This window comes from Epinephelus lanceolatus, chromosome 13 (genome assembly GCF_041903045.1).
Source record: "Epinephelus lanceolatus isolate andai-2023 chromosome 13, ASM4190304v1, whole genome shotgun sequence".
Taxonomy (NCBI): domain Eukaryota; kingdom Metazoa; phylum Chordata; class Actinopteri; order Perciformes; family Serranidae; genus Epinephelus; species Epinephelus lanceolatus.
In genome coordinates, this window is record NC_135746.1 from 28302180 (window position 1) to 28325378 (window position 23199).

At 39.5% G+C, this 23199-nt stretch overlaps 1 protein-coding gene across 5 annotated transcripts in view; it reads left to right on the forward strand.

Moving 5' to 3' along the window:
• The window catches only part of tbc1d32 (TBC1 domain family, member 32), a 149792-nt gene that overhangs the window by 24521 nt on the left and 102072 nt on the right, over nucleotides 1-23199 (forward strand). For all 5 annotated transcript variants that reach the window (XR_013493158.1, XM_078173946.1, XM_078173947.1 and 2 more), the window contains 4 exons: nucleotides 17569-17691; nucleotides 19949-20057; nucleotides 22891-22984; nucleotides 23068-23193. Coding sequence is in view for 4 of the 5 variants with exons in the window: in XM_078173946.1 (XP_078030072.1) it covers nucleotides 17569-17691; nucleotides 19949-20057; nucleotides 22891-22984; nucleotides 23068-23193 (452 nt within the window). In the remaining variant the exon portion in view is untranslated. The remainder of the gene's footprint in view (nucleotides 1-17568; nucleotides 17692-19948; nucleotides 20058-22890; nucleotides 22985-23067; nucleotides 23194-23199) is intronic.

Genomic DNA, 23199 nt, shown 5'->3' on the forward strand with positions numbered 1-23199 from the left:
AGGGGTGGTAAATTAATCTAAAAGGAAAAGCTATCTTCAGCTTGGAGTTAAGGTTCAAATTAGGGGTAGGGTTGCAATACAAGTTAAAGTTAATGCTATACTGTACTGAAGAAAATAGAATAATTGAAAAGGATTTAATAATATCTGTGTGAGGAAAAGTCACATATTGTATCTTAAAGGCTCAGTAGGCTTCAATCTAAGGCCTATTGTTGAGGTTAATGTGCTACAAATGGCTAATAATGTGTTAAAGGCAGATAAAAGGCATCCTGTGCAAGAGAGTGTTTTTACAAACACAGGTGCAAATGTGTCTTGGTTGCGTGTGCAAAGCTGTGATGGCTGCTGAGCATTCCTTTGCTTTTTTTTAAAGGCTCCCTGAATCACAATAGCTTTGACTTGTTTGGAGCCTTGCTGACTCACTCGCTCTGTCTGTGCCTGTCAGTCAGCCCACTCCTATTAACATCCAGAAGCCAAGTGAAAGGAACAAGATGCTCTATTCATTTGCCACCCAGACTGATGGATCCACTGACAAACTTACACTCTGTGCCTCTGTGTGGGTTGCTAAATGTGCTAAATGTAGCTTTGAATTATCAGTAGGTCATACCATAAGTCATACCATGTCATACCACCATTATTTGGCACCAAGGTAAAAAAACGCTCTGGGTTTGTGTTTCTTTAAACCAATCACAGTCATCTTGGACAGCGCTAAACCCAGGATACAGCGACGTGTGTAGAATAGTGTAGGGATGGAGCTAGTTTTGGTGGAGAGGTGAGCCCTGAGATGGCTAAATCCCTGCAAAAGAAATGTCCACATTAAACGTGAAAGGACCTTAAGTTGTGAAGGTTGCTATCTCTGAGGCTGTTGTTACTTGAGAAGCACTAATCCAAATTGTAGGGGGACGTATAGCTATGTGATACTATTTTCACATAGCAACGGGGATTTTCAAAGGGATAACGCACTAAATAGACTGCCAGTGATAGCCTTTATACCCACAGTCTACATTTCTGTGAGCCAGACTAGAATAATTGCCTTAAACCAACAAGTTATGAGTGAATCTGCTATATTAATGTTCGGCCTTGAACACAGTAAATTCTGTTTGAAACTTCCACACAGCTTGATTTCAGTTTCATTTTTTATCAGCCCGCATGGGAAATGCCTCATTAAAAGCTGAATAAAACAAATAAAAAGAACATGAATTAGTAGAAAAAAAAGGTTACCAAAAAGGCCAAATGCGGTGATAAGAGGTGAATAAAATTTCCATTTATTTCATACTCACTTAATTATTACTTCACCATTTCCCATATTGACATACTATTGTAATAGCCAAAAATGCTTCCAACATGCCCTTATAAGGCATCATCATCCACACATATGGCAACATGGTATAGGGATAGTGCTTTATTATTTTGATGAGGGGGGATTGCATCAGTAAAGCAGCAACTTTACACAAGGGCATTGCTCTTGTTAATGAACCATGTGTTCGGAGAGACTGTAACTAAAAAGCATAAATAGAGAGAACAGGAGAGTGCAAAAATGGGCCAAGATAGAGATGGTTATGAAGGTTGTGTTATGTTGTGAGTGCAAGGATATGTCAAATAAGTATGTAGTACAGAATGTACACTATTTAGATACATATCATAATGCCAGTAACAGCATATGGCAAGTAATCAAAATATATTTACAATGGGTAAGTGAGATCTCCAATGAATATAATATCATCAAAACCATCTTTCATGCGACCCAACTGCCTGTTTGGTTATGAGACTTGGTGTGTGTTTCAATACTCATACTACCATATTATTTAGTATGCCAAAAAAAGATTTAGTACATCCCAATACGTAGACTGTCAAATGCAGTATGCCAAAGATACCAGGATGTTCTACTACATCTGATCTTATTTTGCAGTATGCAAGCCAGCATGCTTTTCTGGCTATTCTGACCCAAAGTCCTCTACACAGTGGAAGATACGTCACATTGAGTGACCCACAGCCACATACAGATGATAGCTGACAGCTGATTGACAGCTCTCAGACGTTGCAGTGCCGGATGACAGTGCATTCAAGTAACTGATGACCAGTAGAATAGCAGTAATAGGAGTGTTAATTGTTTAAATCAACAAAATGATTATAAAAACAACCAACAACAAAAAGATATAACTATGAAAATAACAATGAGAGAAATTAATATGTAATATTACTGTTGTGATTGTAATATGTTAGAACAGCGTCAAATTTTAAAGGCACAATATTATGAGAAATGAGAATGTCCCAGTTGTGTACACACTGCATGCAACAGTATGTACTTTTTAAGGGCAGCTGTAGTACCTACTAAAAGTAAAAATAAAAAGTATGCGATCTGGAATGCAGCCTTTGTTTCAGATCTTAAACCTGAAATACAAGAGTTTCCTGGCCACTGGGGGGCAGCAGACACAAGTTAATGCAGCATTGACATATCATTGTCTTTTAAAGGTCCAGTGTGTAGGATTTACGGGAATCTATAGGCAAAAATTGAATACAATATTGATAACTATGTTTTCATTGGTGTACAACCCCTGGCAAAAATTATGGAATCACCAGTCTTGGAGGATGTTCATTCAGTTGTTTAATTTTGTATGAAAAAAGCAGATCACAGACATGACACAAAACTAAAGTCATTTCAAATGGCAACTTTCTGGCTTTAAGAAACACTAAAAGAAATCAAGAAAAAAAATTGCAGTAGTCAGTAACAGTTACTTTTTTAGACCAAGCAGAGGGAAAAAATTATGGAATCACTCAATTCCGAGGAAAAAATTATGGAATCATGAAAAACAAACAAACAAAAGAACACTTCAACACACCACTAGTACTTTGTTGCACCACCTCTGGCTTTTATAACAGCTTGCAGTCTCTGAGGCATGGACTTAATGAGTGACAAACAGTACTCTTCATCAATCTGGCTCCAACTTTCTCTGATTGCTGTTGGCAGATCAGCGTTGCAGGTTGGAGCCTTGTCATGGACCATTTTCTTCAACTTCCACCACAGATTTTCAATTGGATTGAGATCTGGACTATTTGCAGGCCATGACATTGACCTTATGTGTCTTTCTTCAAGGAATGTTTTCACAGTTTTTGCTCTATGGCAAGATGCATTATCATCTTGAAAAATGATTTCATCATCCCCAAACATCCTTTCAATTGATGGGATAAGAAAAGTGTCCAAAATGTCAACGTAAACTTGTGCATTTATTGAAGATGTAATGACAGCCATCTCCCCAGTGCCTTTACCTGACATGCAGCCCCATATCATCAATGACTGTGGAAATTTGCATGTTTTCTTCAGGCAGTCGTCTTCATAAATCTCATTGGAATGGCACCAAACAAAAGTTCCAGCATCATCACCTTACCCAATGCAGATTCGCGATTCATCACTGAATATGATTTTCATCCAGTCATCCGCAGTCCACGATTGCTTTTCCTTAGCCCACTGTAACCTTGTTTTTTTCTGCTTAGGTGTTAATGATGGCTTTCGTTTAGCTTTTCTGTATGTAAATCCCATTTCCTTTAGGCGATTTCTTACAGTTCGGTCACAGACGTTGACTCCAGTTTGTTCCTCATTTGTTTTGCTGTGCATTTTCTGTTTTCAAGACATATTGCTTTAAGTTTTCTGTCTTGACGCTTTGATGTCTTCCTTGGTCTACCAGTATGCTTGCCTTTAACAACCTTCCCATGTTGTTTGTACTTGGTCCAGATTTTAGACACAGCTGACTGTGAACAACCAACATCTTTTGCAACATTGCGTGATGATTTACCCTCTTTAAGGAGTTTGATAATCCTCTCCTTTGTTTCAATTGACATCTCTCGTGTTGGAGCCATGATTCATGTCAATCCACTTGGTGCAACAGCTCTGCAAGGTGAGATCACTCCTTTTTAACTGCAGACTAACGAGCAGATCTAATCTGATGCAGGTGTTAATTTTGGGAAAGAAAATTTACAGGGTGATTCCATAATTTTTTCCTCAGAATTGAGTGATTCCATAATTTTTTCCCTCTGCTTGGTCTAAGAAAGTAACTGTTACTGACTACCACAATTTTTTTCTTGATTTCTTTTAGTGTTTCTTAAAGCCAGAAAGTTGCCATTTGAAATGACTTCAGTTTTGTGTCATGTCTGTGATCTGCTTTTTTTCTACAAAATTAAACAACTGAATGAACATCCTCCAAGACTGGTGATTCCATAATTTTTGCCAGGGGTTGTATAATCACCTGAAACTAAGAATCTTTGTATTTAGGGTAGCATAGAATGAGCCCTTCATATCTAAGTAAGGAGCGGGTCCTCTTCCATGAAGTCTGTCAGTTGCACTACAGTGTTTCTACAGGACCCCAGAACAGACAAACCAAGCATGTATAAATGCAAAAGGCCCTCCAGAGAGGTTACCTGAAGGCTGTTGTGGGAACCACTTCACAGTTACAAGGGGCAGGTGATTAGATGGGTGTTCAGTTGGGTGCAATCTGCAACTTCACCACTAGATGCCACTAAATCCTGCACACTGCTCCTTTAGGTTGATATGAAAACCTGTCAGAAACATTTGCCTGTTTACACATCCAGCACTTACAGAGCAACATTAGCTTTCATTTGGAGTCATGTTTCTGGCCACATGAGTCCAGTTTTTATTCTCCTTTTAGCTCTGTTTTAGTCTCCACCCAGCTGTCCAACAACTCCTGAGAGGGTTCTTAGACTGCTAAATTCTCCACTATGTTCACCAAATAGATACTAACAATGTCTGTCTGCCATTTGGTGCTGAACAGATAGTGATGGGTGGGGTTTCTAGAGCTTTTCCGCTGAAAACAGTTGCCTGCTGTGGCTGAAGTGAGAACAGTGAGAGTGAACTGGGTCGGACGGCTGAACAACAAGCTGAAACTTGCTATAAAGCTCTTTAAAGATTAGGGGAGATTCAGATGATAGTTCCCTGTAGATTTATCTCTTATTAGCAACCCCCCTCACATTGTCACACTGTTTTCATATCTTAATTTGATACATTCTTGTGGTAAAATTTTGGTTATAGACACCCTAAGTATTTCTTCACACCATTAACAATTGATGACTAAACGATCAATAATCAAGGATAAAGTTTGGAAAGGACATCCCTCGGTAATATTTATTAATGTCTACATTCTACAACTCATCTTGTTTCATTAGGCCTGTATGGGTGTGGTTGGATATGATATGATTGAGAATGTCCTGGGGATATCAGCAACAACCCACAACTGTCATCACATTTTGATTCAAGTATTGCTTAATCATGGTTAGTGCACGGCCGTATGTGAAATCTTTCTGGTCTTACTGAGGCTGGCTCTAACTTTGTAAGGAAGCAGTGTGCTCATGTAGGATCCCATCCATCAAGGCTGATTAAGATAATATGCTCCCAGTGCCTTCAAGAGACCATAACAGAGTGGCAAATGTATAGATATTGAATAAATGCTGACTCAGGTTGATTCCACTACAGCAGGAGGTTGGGGGTGTGTTATAGAGTCTGACAGCAGCCGGCAACAGAGACCTCCTGTTGCAGTCATTGTTGTAGAGGACACTTCACAACAGAGCAGTAAAAGACGCAGCAGTTTTGCACACACTTTAAAAGCTAAAACTTTACAGGAGGCAGAGCTAGTTGTGGTCATTCATGCATTAGATAATGGAGACTTGTCCTGACACAGACATCTGTTAGGTTAGCAGCTCATATATGAAGTTCTCTGGTGTGTCTTTCATGTTATATTGGGTCTTAAAATACCAGCAGTGTGTTTTCATTCTGTGATGTAAAGCTGTATTTAATCACCTTATGGGTCAGACTGTTGTAGTTTGCATTGGTCTAATTTGTATTTAGTGGAGAACAGTGCCCCCTGTGGTTTAAAGGTCAGTAAAGCTCTGCAGTAAAGGGACTGAAAAACATCAGATCATTGGGATGGTAAAACCTAAACACCCAGAGCCACCGAACCACATGAATGTCTGATTTTACATGAATACACAGCAGGATTCATTAATATACTAAACTTTTTGTTCCACACAGTTGCACAGAATGCCCTATGTTTATTTCCTAGGCTTTCCTTTTCTTCCAGTGCTCAAACATTTCATCACAGTGTTAAATTATAAAGTGACTGGTTTTGCTACCTTAATTTATTTATCTGTATCTGTCTACAAGGAATAGAGATAGATTCCCTAGTGAAATTCAAGGAGAACTGCTCCATTGGTACTAAGAAGTCAAAAAGCTTTAGTCTCATAGCTACATGATTAAAAACATGCCTAGTGACCCCACACTGGTCTGTCTCAGGGTCAAACCATCACGTTATACATTGGACTTGTTTCTAATAATGAAGCTGCAATAATAAAGGACTTAAAAGAAACTGTATGTGACATTTGGAGCATATTTACTGTATAATTCAAGGCAGGATAATGTCTGAGCCAGGACTGCCTACACAAGGCTCTCATCATGAAGGTGGCTAAGCCTGGGGCCATCAGATAATGATGCTAACAGCATGAACAGCAACGACAATTGTGCCAACAGAGCTATCAGTGTTAACCTTGGAGGAAACTGGATGGTGGCCACCGTGTCTCGGGATGGCGGTGCCCTCCATTCGAGCACAGTGCAGAGTAGCACTGACTCGCTAGTCAGTTGGATACACACACTAACACGCTCATGCGACTGTCTACCACAGCAAAGAACAAAGAAGCTCAGATTACAACACACATAGAGGTGGTGTGACTTCATTCTCTGCTCAGGACACCATTACTCCACTGCATCCTTCCATAACAAATAGTTGTTTGCTGCCATATTAATGCACTGAATGTTGCATGCAGCTCCTTTAACGAAGTAGCGTGCTTTAAATCTGTAGGGGAAATCATTTTATCACTGTCACATTTAACCTAGCTAACACCGGACATCAGTACGATTTCAGAAAGACAATTGACATTTACATTATGATGTTTTGCAGACATTGGGATTTGTTCTTCATACCTTATGACTGAATGTCATTATTCTACGCTAAGATGATGTTGGCATGAGATGTTTGGTAGATGTTGGATTTTGGTTAACAACAGAACTTAAAACTAACAAAATATCAATGTTATCTGTTGTCAGGATTATACGTCAAATTGATGTTGGCATTGGGCAGTAGATGATGATGTCCTGACATTAAATTTTCGACACCTGACATTGGTGGCCAGCTGGGAAGTAACTCTTCCTTCATCGTGTGTCATCTTTAGTTTGACACTGGATCATTTGTATGAAACAGAAGTGCAGGTAGCATTAAAATGAATAAAGCTTGACTCTCTGAAACCTGCAGATACTCTTACCAGATGGTTGGTATCACAGATTCTGCATATATTTTTGTACTTTCCACTGAGACTTAAGTTGATTAGAAAAATAACTTTAATTACACTGACAACCTGGTAACCAAACATCTGTCTGATTAAGGTACTCTGTGTTCTTTGGCTATCACTGATAAATAGAGAACACAAAACTTGCAGGTATAGGAAAAAAAGAGATTTACTTATTTTGTTTAATAGCAATTGCAGGTAATACAAAAAAAGTGGTATTATTCTTGACTGTACAGTTATTCTCAACAGCACCTCTCGTGTTGTCTCAGCTTGTATTCATGAGGATTAACATTTAAATATGAATCTTACTGTGGGCAGACCTTCACTGTGGCTCTGTGTAAACCTTCAGATCAAAGACAGAAACTTGGCTTCACCTGAGGTCAAACACAGGGAGCCACACACTCTGCATGCTGTAGTGATTATATGACCACAGTAGATGGGGGAGCATGCTGCATAATGAATAATAGATAGCAGATCCATCTTTAGAAAGATTATTTCATTATGAGAGATATGTTCATTGGTGTATTTTGATTTATGGAGACTTCAAGTCTCTTAATATTTCTCTACTTTGCCACCCTGTGTGTGGCACTCAGCTCCAAGACTGTTGGACCTCACTGAAGACATAAATCTTTTGAAACATGTCAAAAAATATATATATGGTAGCAAAGGCTCAGTAATTTCCCAGAACAGCTGGGTGTTATATTGACTCAAACAGGAGTAAATGGATCATTTGTTGGGGACTATTTTCAGATGCAGATTTATAAACATATAATGCGTAATGAGGTTGTATGGCAACATGTCAGTGTGTTTAGGATTGACCTGAAATAAACTACAGTGTCCATGTGCACTGTAATGATGGAATATGTCACAGTGTAACAGTGTACCTCACTGATGTGTTTTTTAAAGGTACACTATGTGGGAAAGCGGCCCCCTGCTGCATTGCCTCTCGTTGCCTTGTCTCAGACAAAAAGTTGCACATGAACATACCAAACTGACGGCCAACAAGTGCCTGTCTGTGCCTGTGTGAGAGGACATAACCTTCCGTACTAGCAGATGGCTGTTGTCTGTAATTGTCATTCAACAAAGGAAACCGGAAGACCGTCTCAATCTGAACTGCCAATCAGAGTGATTTCATTTGCCAACAGGCTCCACTGTGCCGACACCGATTCAACATACTGAATCGGTGGGAAAAAGGGCAACTAGTGCTGACAAGTGTCAACGATGCAAGACGCACTGCACCAACGAGGGCAGCAGATGCTCAACAACAGCCCAACTTTGACCAATGGCCAACCCTCGGCTTGGTGTGTCAGGGCCATAACGGATAGCTACTTATCAGAGACAGCAAACTAGCTTGACAATATGGCCAAACGCAAGTATGACACTGAGAATATTAAATTGCACGGAGCCTGAAGTAATTACTAAGGAGAAATGTGGACCCCGTGGCTGGACAAGTTTGGTACCACTGGCATAGAGGACACACCAAGCTTTGAATACACAGGCAATATTTGTATTTTTTCTGGTATTTACATTTATTCACAAAAATATAAGATATTGCTAACCCTTTACATTTCAGCAGCCATCAGAATAAAACCTCAGTGGCTGGTGTCAAGTATTGCAGTTGGAAGAAATTGGATCCACTCTGCAATTGGCTCTAGCAGGAGTTTGAAACCAGTCAGCCTTTAAAACTTTTCCCACACATCCATCGCAGGTTTAATCACCAGCACCACTGTCAGCCAAACATGCACTGAGCATTCCTGAAGTGCAGCCCCTCTTAAAAAAGAAGCCACAATTTCCACCCCCTTGATCTTCACAGGCTAATGAGAGCTAAAATCCCTCAGCCCCTTCTCCTTGGTGCTAAAAGCCTCTTTGTTGTCATGGCAACCAGCACTCTTTCCCCATGTTTCTCCCCTGTCTGAATTGTTTGGATGCCTTTATTCTCTCTCTGCTATTGATGGCTCTGAACACGTCAAGTGTGTGTGCTTGTGCAGAGCTTCACACAATTTAGCCATGTTTGATTTGATGTTTTTTTAATGACAGCAGCAAAATCTCCACCAAGCACCAGAGAGATTATTATGAGTATGATCAAAGTAATTGACAAGGAAGGACACACACATCTTGTTAACACTGATCACCCATGCACCAAGGTGGAGCAAAAAGCTGTCTTTATTTTTGCTGTAGATTTGGAGGAGATTAGGTTTGTATTGCAGGAAGGTGTAGAGGTCCTCTCGTCAAGGTGAAGTAGGGCTGGGTATCGGTACCCAATACCTGTAGGGTAATGACCGAAATAACCAAGTAGTATTGAAACTTCTCCAGTCAAACGATAACCTCCATTTGATCCTTTTTGTGCCAGGAGTCTGATCCTGGACCATCCCAACTACCCGCCAGAGCAGCGAACTTTCTGTTGCTGCCGTCTCCAGAGCTCAACACAATAGTGCAAGCTAACCGTCAGCGAAAAGCCTGACTCTGTCTTTAAACCCATTAATGATCGTTAGGTAATGTGTCACTGTGTGTTTGCTGCTGGGTGGACTCTCACAACTGTCTCCGGCTCAGAGCTCACAATCCCGCAGCAGCAGCTATAGCTAATATTGTCCTAAAGAGTTTGAAGGAATGGCTATACTACACGCCACTCTGTTAACATTAAGGATATCAAATTAAGTATTCTTTGGTATCAGTATCACTCTGAAATGATACCCACCCCTGGGAACATTACTGATAGAACTACCACAGTCTTTGTGGCAGGTCAGAGAGTTATTTCGTCGTCTTATGAATAAAGCAGTGGTTGTCTCACCTCCCCAGACAAAGTAAACTAGATAAGACCAGATAAGGAATAAATATTTCAGAGTTGTTTTCTGTGGCGAAAAACAAGTCAGATATGTAAGCAAAGACAGACAACAAAGTGGAGGAGATTACTTTGTTTTGTTTCAGGCTGACATCAAAAAACTCCCCACAGTGCCGTAAAGTTTCATGGTGGTGTTGGGAGGTGCTTGCAGTGCTGAGGCCCAAATGAAGCTTCTAATTGATTGTTGCAGATGCTCTGCCTGTGGGCTTTCAGTCTGCCACCTGATACGTGCAGATCATTAATTAAAGCAATTGTTTTCTTTTGTAAGGGGTGGTGTAGTTAGCAATGTTGTCTCTATTTGTATCCAATAAGCAGAACTCGCAAACGTATTTTACTCATATTTGTCATTTCCACAAACCTACAGCAAATTATTGCATCCTATGGCCACATTTACAACGATTTTCTTTGCATTACCAAACCTTTTAATGATTTTATGATTGATTTCAGCAGGCCCTCCCAACTGGCTATTTGATAAAAGCCTCCCAAGTAATACGTCTGTAAAGTTGACCATTTGCATCTTACCTCAGGCATGACTAATCAATCAGCTGCATGAGCTTTAGTCATACTGCCAAGCAGTTCAGTCTTGGTTTTGATTGGTTTATTCATAAGTCCCCTGATGCATGTGGGCACATCATCAAGGGAGTAATCATCTGTCATTAATAGATGTCTCAGTGCAGGTTTTTCGACATTACATAGAGTGGGTTGTACTCCTCGTCAGCATGAATGTTAACAGCTTAAGCTCTCAGATGACATAGATTGTGGTGTTTTAAAAAGCCTACCCATCCAGCCTCTGCATCTATGCCCTATTGTAGAGATTGTGTTCATGTTAAATTTCCAAAAAAAAAAATACATAACAAGTCTGAAATGATGTGGAAAAATAACATTTAGCGTGGTCATTTGGTTACTCTTGTGTTTTTTTTTAACACCTATGTACTATATGTTCAATCAGAAGTGTTGCCCTGCTTTGTGTTGTTAATTATCCTTTACGCATTACACATATCAGGGTGTCTGGCATCCTATTGAGCTAACTAAAGAACTTGGCACAATTAAAATTGTATAAACTGTTGTTAAAATAATGCCTTGCTGACCTCATACTATGGTCAGCTAGTCAGAACACACACACACACACACACACACACACACACACACACACACTAAAACACACAGCATATTTGTCAGCATTAGCTGCTGTGATCCCTTGTCAAAAACAGTTAAAGTAGCCAAACAATAAATGATATTGTGTGTTTACAGACATTTTTGCTGAAAGTGTTGGACCTTGAACATGGCTGTCAAAGGGAACAGTGTGTTATTGTTGGCTGCTGGAGAGCTGTCTATACCTGGGACCATCCTGGCAAGCAAAGTTTGGAAACAGACTGTCAATAAAACTGACAACTTTGTTTTATAACCCTAAAAAATAAACACAAGAAATGATGAATTGTTTGTGGACTGACAGAAAATTAAACTGCAGCTATCTTGAAGACTGATTAATTGTCATTTTCAAAGCAAAAATGCCAAACATTCAGTGTTTCCAGCATCTATTATAATTTTTATGTTGCAGTACTGGTAAAATTTTGATATTGAATTTAAATTTAACTGCTTAGTCTTATTGCTGTGTCAGCTACTAACAGGCCACTACATATACTGAATGCCTTGATTGCCAGCAACAAGAGCTGATGAGCTGATGTAAAAACTTTTAAACTGGTTTGATATTAAGCCAAACACTGGACTGGACCGGTATACCTAATTTTACCACTAGGTGTTGCACTTGACTTAACAACTGCTCTTGAGTGGAACATAATGGCACTTTACTCTATGAACGACTGTTCTACTATCCCGCTGCATTGCCTAACATCTGATGATGATACTTGCTATCTCCCTACATTTGTAAGGATACTTGTTTGAATGCAAAACACACATTTTATAATGTTATGTTTACTGAAAATGACATACAACACAGCCAACAGCAAGTAGCCCATCTTGTTATTAGTGATGGTCATTTATCTTACCAGAAACTTTCAGCTCACTGGCGATCACCTTCCAGCCAGCTGCCACCTTGTTTAGTTTTTTGTAATGAAATCAGAAGGTGTCATGTAGATAATTCCTCACTGTCGCACTTTCAAAGTGAACGACAGGAATAAATAGAAACAAGGGCAAATGACAAATGCCGCTTTAACTGGTTTACATTGAATCAAACTGGTTTTAGCTCATACACTTGACTGTACTGTGAAAACCGGAAATTTACCCAACTCTACAATGGACTTTATAAAATTATGGACGTAGCTACCGTAACATCACCAATTGCTTTGTGGACAGTTTTGAAGCCTTGAGTATGGCATTTTTGCCATCACTATTTTTTGCTTTTTTGGAGCCAAAAGTGACCATATTTGGACAAGAGGGTGGACCTGGGGAGGAGTGAGTTGTGTATATGACTCATAGGCTGTGGTGACACCTGCAGACAGCCTCTCTCTCAAAGGGGCCACGCCCATTATTATGCGGAACTTTAACCCTATGAGCCCGAACGGCACATAGTGTGTCCAAATTCACACCTGTTCTTCTCTATTGATTTTCTCCGTGACCGTGCAACCATAGCAAGAAGCCACGCATATCAGCATAGCAACAGCGGAATTGTAGCTTTCCGACAAGATCAAGCACTTGTCGGTAGTCCAATGTTTTCACAGCGAAAAAAATGATAAAGTTACGCTAAAATTATGTATAACAGAGCTTTCATACAGCTTTGCACACACATTACTCTTGGATGAATTACTCGTGAATGCAGGCTCGCACAGAAATGCCACGCATATCACATGAAAGTGCAGGAGCAGAGCTTTCCAGTGATACCACACACATCATTGTGCTGTCATCCCATCATGCTATAAATCCAGATCAATTGTCTACAAAATAAAAACCTGACGAATTTCTTTACAATCCATTATACACATCTTGTTATCAGTCACTTCATATAGTGAGGAATATCGTATCTTACCACGTCTTAGGCTTGCGTGTGTTTCTCCCTGTCTACCCACATTTGTAGTCCGGCTTTCAAGATGCAAACATCTCCATATTGTCCAGTTGACACTCCATCAAACTTTGTATGACAAGACCAGCCACTTCACCTTTGCGCACCCAGACAACTGTAGCCTAATTATGCTTGTGTGACAGGGCCGTAGTCACCATATACATTGAGGGGGGCATGCCCCCCCCCCCCCCCCCCCCCCCATGCCCAAAATGCCCCCTAATATATAACTGAAACTGAAAAACAACAACAAACTTTGTTTAGTGCAAACAAAGTGGCAAATATTATCTTGGAGGACATCATTGCACTTGGTTGACTATTTTTCTATTATCTTAGATGTAAATATTGCATGTTTCTTTCAGATAGAACACATTTTTGACTTGTGAATGAGTCAGTGGAATTTCTTGCAATAATGAAAAAATACTGGCAATCATGTCCGCCTGGCACAAACCACATGTTTTGGACAGCTGTGAAGTGACAGAATGTCCCAGCATCATGGTTCTTATATTGCCAGATTCCAGAGAGTCTCCCCTCTTCATATATGGCAGAATATGTTAACTTCCAACTTGTTATGGTGAGATACATGTAAAAATGTAAGAATTTAGTAACACGGATTTGTTTTTTTCATTGATATAAAAATAAATATAATACACAGGCACATAGTAGGACACGAAATGATGACAAATCTGGATAGCCCACATTGTCCTGAAAAAAACAACAACAAGATATAGCATGTGTATGTAGCCTTTATAATGACTGTGATATGAGTTTAAAAGTAAAGGCAGTAAAAATACCCCAAAAACGCCTAGGGCCCAAAGAGTTAAGCCTCAGTGTGATGTAAACAGAAGAGTTGTATAAAAGCTTACCCCCCTACAGTTGTCAAGAACAAGAAAATAAGCTACAGAGACCATAACAGTTTTTCGTACCAGATTGTAAACATGTTTTTTTCTGCTGTGAATTTTGGCATTTTATCCATAGACTGTAAAACATAGGGTTAACATTGGGGTTCTATAAGGATTGACTTGCATCTGTTGCCAACCTCAAATGGCCATGAGAGGAACTGCCGTTTCTGGCACTGGTATTGGTTCCGTATTTTTCAGGCTTGTTTCATGGCCTGAACCTGAACCCTGGTCAGCTGACTCGATGGCATGGTTTCGGCCAGCATGCTCCTCTCTTTTCCATTGTTGGTTCATTTAGGTGAACTAATGTGCACAGACTGAAACTAAACCAGATAGGGATGAGGGTTCTGTCTTCCCGATAAATGTTTTCTTAGTCTTCTAGTATGCAAACTGAATATCTTTGCCTCTGAGAAGTTGGAATATTTTTTTTAACTATTTTCTGATGATTTATAGATCAAACAATTATTTAAGAAAATAATCAGCAGATGAATTGATAATAAAAATAATCTTTTGAGGCACCTGTTGAATGATAGATTCCTAAAGGCCACAAAATGACCACTGCTCTTTCCAAAAGGTTGCCAATGAATTGGTATTCAGAACAGTGAGAACATTTTAAAAGACCTCTGATTGGAGTCAGTCTTCGCCCCACTTGATAAGAAGGGCCCATCAAAGAGACAAACTGGAAGCAGGCCTGGTTCTCTGTTTCTTAGTTTCAAACAGAGAAAGGTCAGAAGGCCTGACAGACTCTCAGCCTCTTGCTGTGCTGCTGTCAGAATGACTGAGTAGAGCTGTCAGTCAAACAGGGGTCCAAGCTACTGCCCAGCACATCAGGAAATAAAGCAGCTGCTTAAAAGGATTCACAAGGACTAACAAACACACAACACACACACCAAACAACATGCAGAGATTAACACTACCTCAACTGCAAGAACACACACACGGTGTTAGAAATTGGACTGACATTTTGTGAAAAGCAGGATCAGAGATGTTTTTAAAAGCCTTTTTAAATGTGTAAAAATAACCCTGACATTTCATCGTGCCTGTTTTGTTTATTATGCCTTATTTTGAAAAATGGTGGAAAACTAATAGCTGTGATAATGAAGAAGGCAATTAACGGTGGGACATGCATAAAACTAAGATTACAGTAATATATCATGCATGTGCAATATAGGAGTAAACTGAGCATTTTTTTTTTAATTTAAAGACTTTCATGACCTTAAGCATCTGCAGAAAACACCTAAAGATGGTCTGTGACGATGAAACAGAAGCAGTTGAATCATCCTGAACGTGCGTTGTTGCTTTGCCTGCATTAGAGCTGCCCTCATTCAGTCTATTAGCTGGCTAATGGCTTGTTATGGTTATGCTCTAGCTCCATACCTAATGCGCTGATATGAGAGTGGTATTGATCTTTGTGAAACTATTTATTTAAACCTAAAGTTCTAGGGTTCTGTAGTAGATTAAAAACAAAAAGGACCAACATGTTCTAAACTTAAAAATTCCAAAAGAGACGGAGAAACATTTACGAACATTCCTATACATACTCACCCTTCCTTGTACTTAGTCTAACACTCTAAAGCTGGGATAATGGGTTAGATGTGAACAGCATAGTCCACCTGGCATCATTGGCATGATGAGAAGACCTATTTGATAGGTAAATACTATTTAAAAGAAATGTTTTGCCAGATGAAATGCAGGGGTAGAGCGCAGAGCAGTCAGACAATATGAGAATGAAATTGTTTTGATTGATGGTGCACACCAGTAACACACATATGGGACCCTTCTGATAAGAACTTGAATGCAGTCTAATTAAGGTGAGCTCTGGTGCTGATAGGAGGAGAGGGTTATGAAGTGAAGTGTGGTCTTGGGAAATGGGTTACCACTTTGCTCCTTTGGGATTTTTTTTTGATTATTCCACCAGTAATTGTTATTAATAAAACTGTGACCGGCAGTAACACTGAAGTCACAAAGTCAATGATGCTTAATCAAAAGATTTTTATGTTTAGTTTTTCCTCTCTAGAGGTATTGAATCATATAAGACAGACTTTTAACACACTGTAGTGTCCCAAAATACTGCTGGAGCTTAACAGCCTGTTTGAGCCTGGTGTCATTACCAGCAATGGAAAATGAACCATGAAGCTTTTCCCAAGGGGCTCCTACTTAACAAAGCTTACGACTGGCTACGGCGAGCTGGTGAAAAATTGTGTTGACTGATCCAGCACTTGCAGACATAGTACAATGCCAGGGGAAATAGACGACCAAAGTCCGAATGGCGTCTTTTTCTGCATGGTTCTACCCTGCTGTACAGTATGTACTACATTACAGTGCTGCTCTTCTGCTACAGTATCTTAAAATTAGGGGTGTAAGAAAAATATTGATATTCTTGAGCAGATTTGTGGCACTGACTAAGTTTGTGTTGTGTTTAAACCCCTGACCATTTGATCCTCCAGTGTCGTAATCTATCTTCAGCCATTTGACTCCACTCCAACTTAACAACATATCACTAGCGCCAAAACAAACAGCTCAAGCTTATGAAACAGGTGGAGTTGTAAACTGCGCACTAGGAGTGTGCCATATCATCTTGTTTACGATAATACTAGTATAATTTTTGATATATGAAAAATTCATATTGTGATACTCATGACATATCGAATTGTTGACATAATAACATAATACCGTTACCCTTTGCAACAACACCCATTACTGACTCCACGGCGGTTCCAAAAAGAGTAGCAGCTTCAATAGCGTGGAATTAACTGTGGTGTCGTTTGGCCTGGGTGTTCTTAATGTTTTATGAACAGCCCTGGACTTCTCAGACTCTTTTAGCGAGTTACCACTCAGAGGAATCAGGTGTCAATCAGGCACCTGATTGTCAGCACCTGGGGGTACCAGACGCTCAAAACAAGAGTCAATAGCAACAGCAAAAAAAAGCTGTTTGGCATTGGCAGAGAAGATTTGGCAAATCTTTCATGGGCGCAACCCACATACTCAGCTCTGCTGCTCATGCCACAAATGCATGTTCCTAACAAATGTGGCACCATTTAAAAGGGAAATAAACAGGCTTTCCAACGGTATAAGATTTATTGCAAAGAAGCATTGTTACAACAAAGAAGTCATCTACCAAACACAAATTTCCTTACTTTTTGTGCTTTTTATATAAAAAGAGATCCCAGGGGATATTTTTTTATATTTAAGAGCTGTTTAAATGTGTAATTTGTCATAGATTTTATTTTATTGAACTGTTAATATTGTACACAGAATCTGAATCTTAGTTACTGTTGTTCACAAACTAAAGAAATGAGAGATCTTTTTTGTTTAGTTTTTACTGAATATTTGAACACAAACAGTTTACCTGAAATTAGATTCTAAAAAATTGCAATATGTCGCCTTGCTTACGGATTATTGCCATTACACAGCCCTGTTTAAAATGCTAGTCCTCTCTGTGTTTTTGATGTTTGTTTTCTTTGTGTGTGTTGCTACAGACTGCTCAGCGTGCTCTGCTGTAATCTGGACTCCTTTCTGCTGCTGGAGAGCCAGTTCAACATCTGCTCCATGCTGCTACAGAGTCAGAGGGAGAACGTCACTGAGCTGGACACCGATGAAGGGTATGAACCAACATTTAACAGTTAAAAATGTATGGTGGGGAAGTTGTATTATTGTCAATTAGTTAAACAAGTCTTGTCATAACAGTCTCTCACTATGTATCATGAGTGGTCCGTCAAAGAGTTAATGAATCCTTGACCTCTAAACTAAGTGTATGATGGGAACAGCATCACTAAGCTATATTTCATAATGGGTGTAAGTGAGTGAGTTTGGTCTTTTCATGGGATAACTTGACAATACGAACAAATACAGAATAATGCCAGCATTATAATTTAATTTAAGGTAATATATTTAAAACACAGGAAGGCTCCCTTCTCAATAAAAGAATGCGTTAAACGTTTTGGGAAATTATTTGTGTTCCTCTCACAAGTGAGATAAAAGGATGAATATCAGTCTCTTATCTGTGCAATAACTATAGAGCCTGAGCTGGTTAGCTTAGCTTAGCATAAAGACTGAAAGCAAAGGGGAAACAGTGAGCCTCAAAATGGTTAAAAAAGACTTTAACCCGCATCTCTAAAGCTCACTATTTGGCATGTTGTATCTGGCTTAGAGGCATTGGTAGGTATATTTTTGTCTGTTTCCTCCTACCTCGGCTCTTTATGCTTCGCTGCTCGGCGAACCAAATCTTGATTTTAGCTCTTTTCTTGGTAGCTTGATATTGATCTTCCAATCGAACTTTTGGAAAGAAAATCAATAAGCGTGTTTCCTTTAATATGTTTTCTGGAACTTGGACATAGCCCTTGTAGCTTTCCTAGAAAGTTCAGTTTATTCCAGCTGAGCTGAGCTGAAGCTCTGGCTTCAGGAAGCTATTTCCGACATTTAGACATTTCAATAGTTTCCACATCGAGTACACTCAACCTACACACAGCCATTCTCTCTCTCTCGTTCAGTAAAAGCTTTTTGCTCCTCTGTGCATCATCCTGATGTGACGGAGCACTTTCAAATTTAATCATTGCTCAGGATGAGAAATTGTTTGTTTGTTTGCCTTGTCACAAATAAAATGAAATAAATCGGAAAGACAGTGAAAAGACCATTTCTGAAAGTGGGTGTTCAAGAGCTCCTCTCTCTTGGTAATGGCTGGCAGAGCTGTGGCTAGTGGTTATGAATGAAAATGGCCCTGAAATGCCGCCTCATATTACATGTTTGGGTCCTGGCTCAATTTTTGGAGGGTGATGACTTGTTAATTTATTCTCCCATTTCCCTTTTGTGCCCTCTCTTCTCCCTTATGCCCCCATTATCATCGCAGACATCATCTCCTCTTTCTTTTTACCCTCTTTTCTTCCTACCTCACTTTTCACTCCTGTTCAGTGTTTTTGGCATCTTTGTTTGACTTGACTTTTTTATTGTCATTCCTTTCCCCTAATGCTCATTACTTCTTTCCTGCTCTGACCTTTTTAATATCAGTGACCTCCAAATTCACCAAAACTACTCTAGGTGAGCAATCTGCACATTTTATTTGACCCCAGCTGTGTGAGCTTTGAGTGATCTTGAAGCACCCTGAGGCCGCAACGTCCTCTGAATTAAAGAGAAATGCATATGGAGCCAGAATGTGAGACACTTTTCCCCCTACTTGCAAGCTTTGAGTGATAAGACATTTTTTCATTCACAAAGAAATGTATGCAAATGACATTTTGTGGCAAACAGGCTGCTGCAAAGAGCACTGTACAAGAAAATAGTCTCCTTTATTACCAAATTCAAGTCCAAATTACTTCGGCTGTAAGAACTATCCACCAAGTCTGACACCCTTCGACCCTAAAGTACCTTTATAATTGGAATATTCTCTGATCCTATCTAAAATTCGAACATTGAAACCCTTCTCTCCGACTTTTCTTCCTTGTCTTGCAGCAGTGATACAGTCATTCCGAGGCTTCAAACTCTGCACAAAGTCTTTTAGAAGTCTTTAAAGAAAGTTATCTGAGCTCCAATAAATTGGGGAAGTTTTGAAGTGTTAGTGAGTTGGGTGGCATGTCATTTAGCATGACCTTGTCTACCACCAATAAACCAAGAAAATTAGATCTGCGTGTATTCTACATGTGCCTGACAGGCCAAATGTCCTTGTCTTCAACCTTTTCTGTCCCTTGAAGTCTTTCTCATTTGGTTATCTTACAGACGTGCTGAAGCACACAAATCTTAGTGCACCTACGTATATATAATTAGGGCCTGAGTCCATTGTAGTTGTTCTTGTTTACTTCTGTTCCTTTTGCACCACCTCTTCCATCTTTGTGTAATCCTCTTTCTTTTTTTGTTAAACCTTCTCAGGAAGTTCATTGTAGACAGCGTATCAGTGGAGAGGAATCACGTGCTGGTTCGCATCAGTGTGGTGGGAGGTCCATCTGAGAGGAAGCTTCCTCCTCGAGCACTGCAAGAGGTCAGCTGTGCTCTACTTTTTATTGTAGATTAACCTGGTTTTTAATTGATTAAGTAATGGGGCGGCTGGTGGTGTGGTGGTTAGCAATGTCGCCTCACAGCAAGAGGGTTCCTGGTTCGATCCCAGGAGGGAGCCCCTCTGTGCAGAGTCTTCATGTTCTCCCTGTGTCAGTGTGGGTTTTCTCTGGGTACTCCAGGTGTGAATGTGAGTGTGAATGGTTGTCTGTCTCTATGTGTCAGCCCTGTGATAGTCTGGTGACCTGTCCAGGGTGTACCCCTCCTTTCACCCAATGTCAGCTGGGATAGGCTCCAGCACCCCCGCGGCCCTCAAGAGGATAAGCAGTTACGAAAATGGATGGATGGATGGATTTTAATTTGTATAATCGATGGTTCTTCTCTATGGAAGCCAAGAACTGACGTGCTTCCAATTATATTTTTAACAAAGTTATCTGAAGATCAAGAATTAATTATTTTGTTATCTTGATAACGGGCAGATTATCTACTAAGCTACTTTTATCTGGAAAACTCAGAGGACAAGGCATTACCACTTCATAACCTTTACCATCTGATTTAATTAATTAATTAATTAATATCAATAACTGGCACTCGTTGATCTGATATTTTAAGCTCAAATCAGTTGCTACAGATGCCATCTATGCATGTTGGCATGGCGCTCCTCATGTCTGATAAACATTATAGGTAGCCTAGTAAGAGAAAATAACCATTTTGTAGTTATCTTGTTATTTTGAGATGACAAACAACCTTTTTGTTTTCTTGTGATAATGGGTTGAAGGATTTCTTAAGATAATGAAAATAGTTAACACCTGATCCTGGGATAATCTCATTTAAAAAAATAAAAAATAAATTAGTAATACAACCACTCTCAGTTTTTGTACCTTTCTACCAACAAAGCAGATTGACTGTGTTTGGTGAGGCAGATCTGTCTTCAGACCAAAGAAAATTATAATTATGTGTGTTTTTTATGCATTGGGGTAAAAGTCAGCAAGTGGTTAGGGGTGGATGAAATGTTTTTCTCCTTTAATGTCAGTTTTGTTGGCTGTTAGACTGCTTTTATGAACCAGCTAAATTCTAAACCAAAGTATTTTTGTGAGGCTGTTTTCTAGACATTTCAGTGTCAAAAGACTCTAAACAACTATCCTTTGGTGAAATGTTGTTTTCCTAAGCATCATTCGGGGGAAGACAAACACATTAACACCTCACAACTGGTGCTGTCTTTGGAGAGCTGCACAGACTGATACAGGCCTACATCACTGTTTATTGGACATTTGGACAACTGTGATTGCTTTTCACCACATTGTCTCACAGTGCCTAAATGTCATTGCCACTGATTAAAGCGACTTAATTGTCTATTTCTTTTTTTTATTTGACGTTTAATTATTCTTTAATCACAATGTTATGAAATATTGTGCAACTGGTGATTTTATTTCAGATGAAGAGACCTGATTACCAACAGGGCTTTAGTCCTTATTTGCAGCCTGATTTGCAGCTTTATTTACTCAGCATGTATTGAAATGGATATAAAATATTTAGGTGTCATTAATGCTGAACACAAAACAGGAAACTAATTTACGCTGAGGTCAAAGACGGGATATGAATGAGGTTTTAAAAAAGGAGAGTGTAAATTAGTTTAGTGAGTGTTTCCTTCGTGTTTCACAGGTTTCTTTTATTCATCTCTCCTGTCACCTGTGGGGAGTACAGGAAACAGAAAGCTATTAAAAAAGTACTGATTTTGTGTGACGTTTACAAAACAAATGGAAAATAAATCCACACTTGGTGAGAAATGAAAGGAGTAGGATTATTGTGTTAAAACAATAATTATTCCTGACATTTGGAAGTGTCTGTCAAGATATTTGCTGCCTAAAAGGAGACCTTATGACTGCCATGATGGCTATGAAACATTTTCAACTATGTTTAGATGTTCACAGTGTAATAATTCAAACATCTTGGTCATCAGTAGTTTAACTGTTAGATGTCTTAATCAAGTGCTTGGGCCTTTTTTGTAATAAAAACTTAAGTTTGCACGAAAGACCTCATTCACCTAGGGGAAAAAGCACAAGTTCAGCCCTTGAAATCATGTTGGATGCAGAATTATCACCTACAGCAGTGAGTCCTCAAGTCTTTATAGGGATTCAATGCAATCATCAATGCCTTACCAAAATACAGGGCTCTGTGCATCTTCTTCTAACATTGTCAGAGCAGCACATCACCTGAGAGGCAGACTCAAATACCCAGCAGGGATTATCATGAGCTGAGGGCACAGACAATTGGATAAACAGGCCTGCTTCCTAAACCCCATTAACATTTAGAGCACATTCTTACGGCAAGTCACATGCTGAGCCATGACTCAAAAGTTATGGTTCTTTAAATCTAAGATATGACAAGCGTAATGAATACGACACTAAATGGCAGCGGGTGACAAAGGAAGGACGGAAGAGAGAATGAAAGAAGATATTAAGGAGGAATAACTGATGGCACAACAAACACATAATTTGATAAACTGCTAACAGCTTGACGCTAAACAATTGTTCTGTAATTAATTCATCTACAAGTCGCTGTTTAAATGCAGTACACTGTTTCATAGTTTGAAATGTTTTTAAATTGCAGACAACTGCTAACAATCCAACATAATGACACATCAATAACGGAGCAAACACACAAACAGCCGTAGCAATTTTCTAGTCCGAGCAGTGCAGACATGAATCAAAGACAATAATGCAAATATGATTCATCTTGTAGGTTGGTTGTAATAATTGCATTAGGGTGTAATGAGGTGGCCAAATGGTCAATTGAATTCTGTTATCTGCTCATTCCAGGGAGAAGAGCCTTACCCCTGGCCAATGTTTTCAAGTTACCCTTTACCTCCCTGTTACACTTTGGGCCCAGCAAAGATCCATCATAGCTCACAAGGTAAGAGGAACTTTGATTAAGCTGCAAATATTACTTGTTGCATTGTTATGAATTTTAATCTGTAGTTTTTCCCTATCGTACAGACTCTAACATCAGCTCATTTCTGGCGTCTTCTAAAGACTCAAAGAACGAAGAGGGCTGGATGGAGACCTGCCGGAGACAGTACTGCAAAGTCATGACCTCCAAACCCAACATGCTCACTGGAAAGAGTAAGC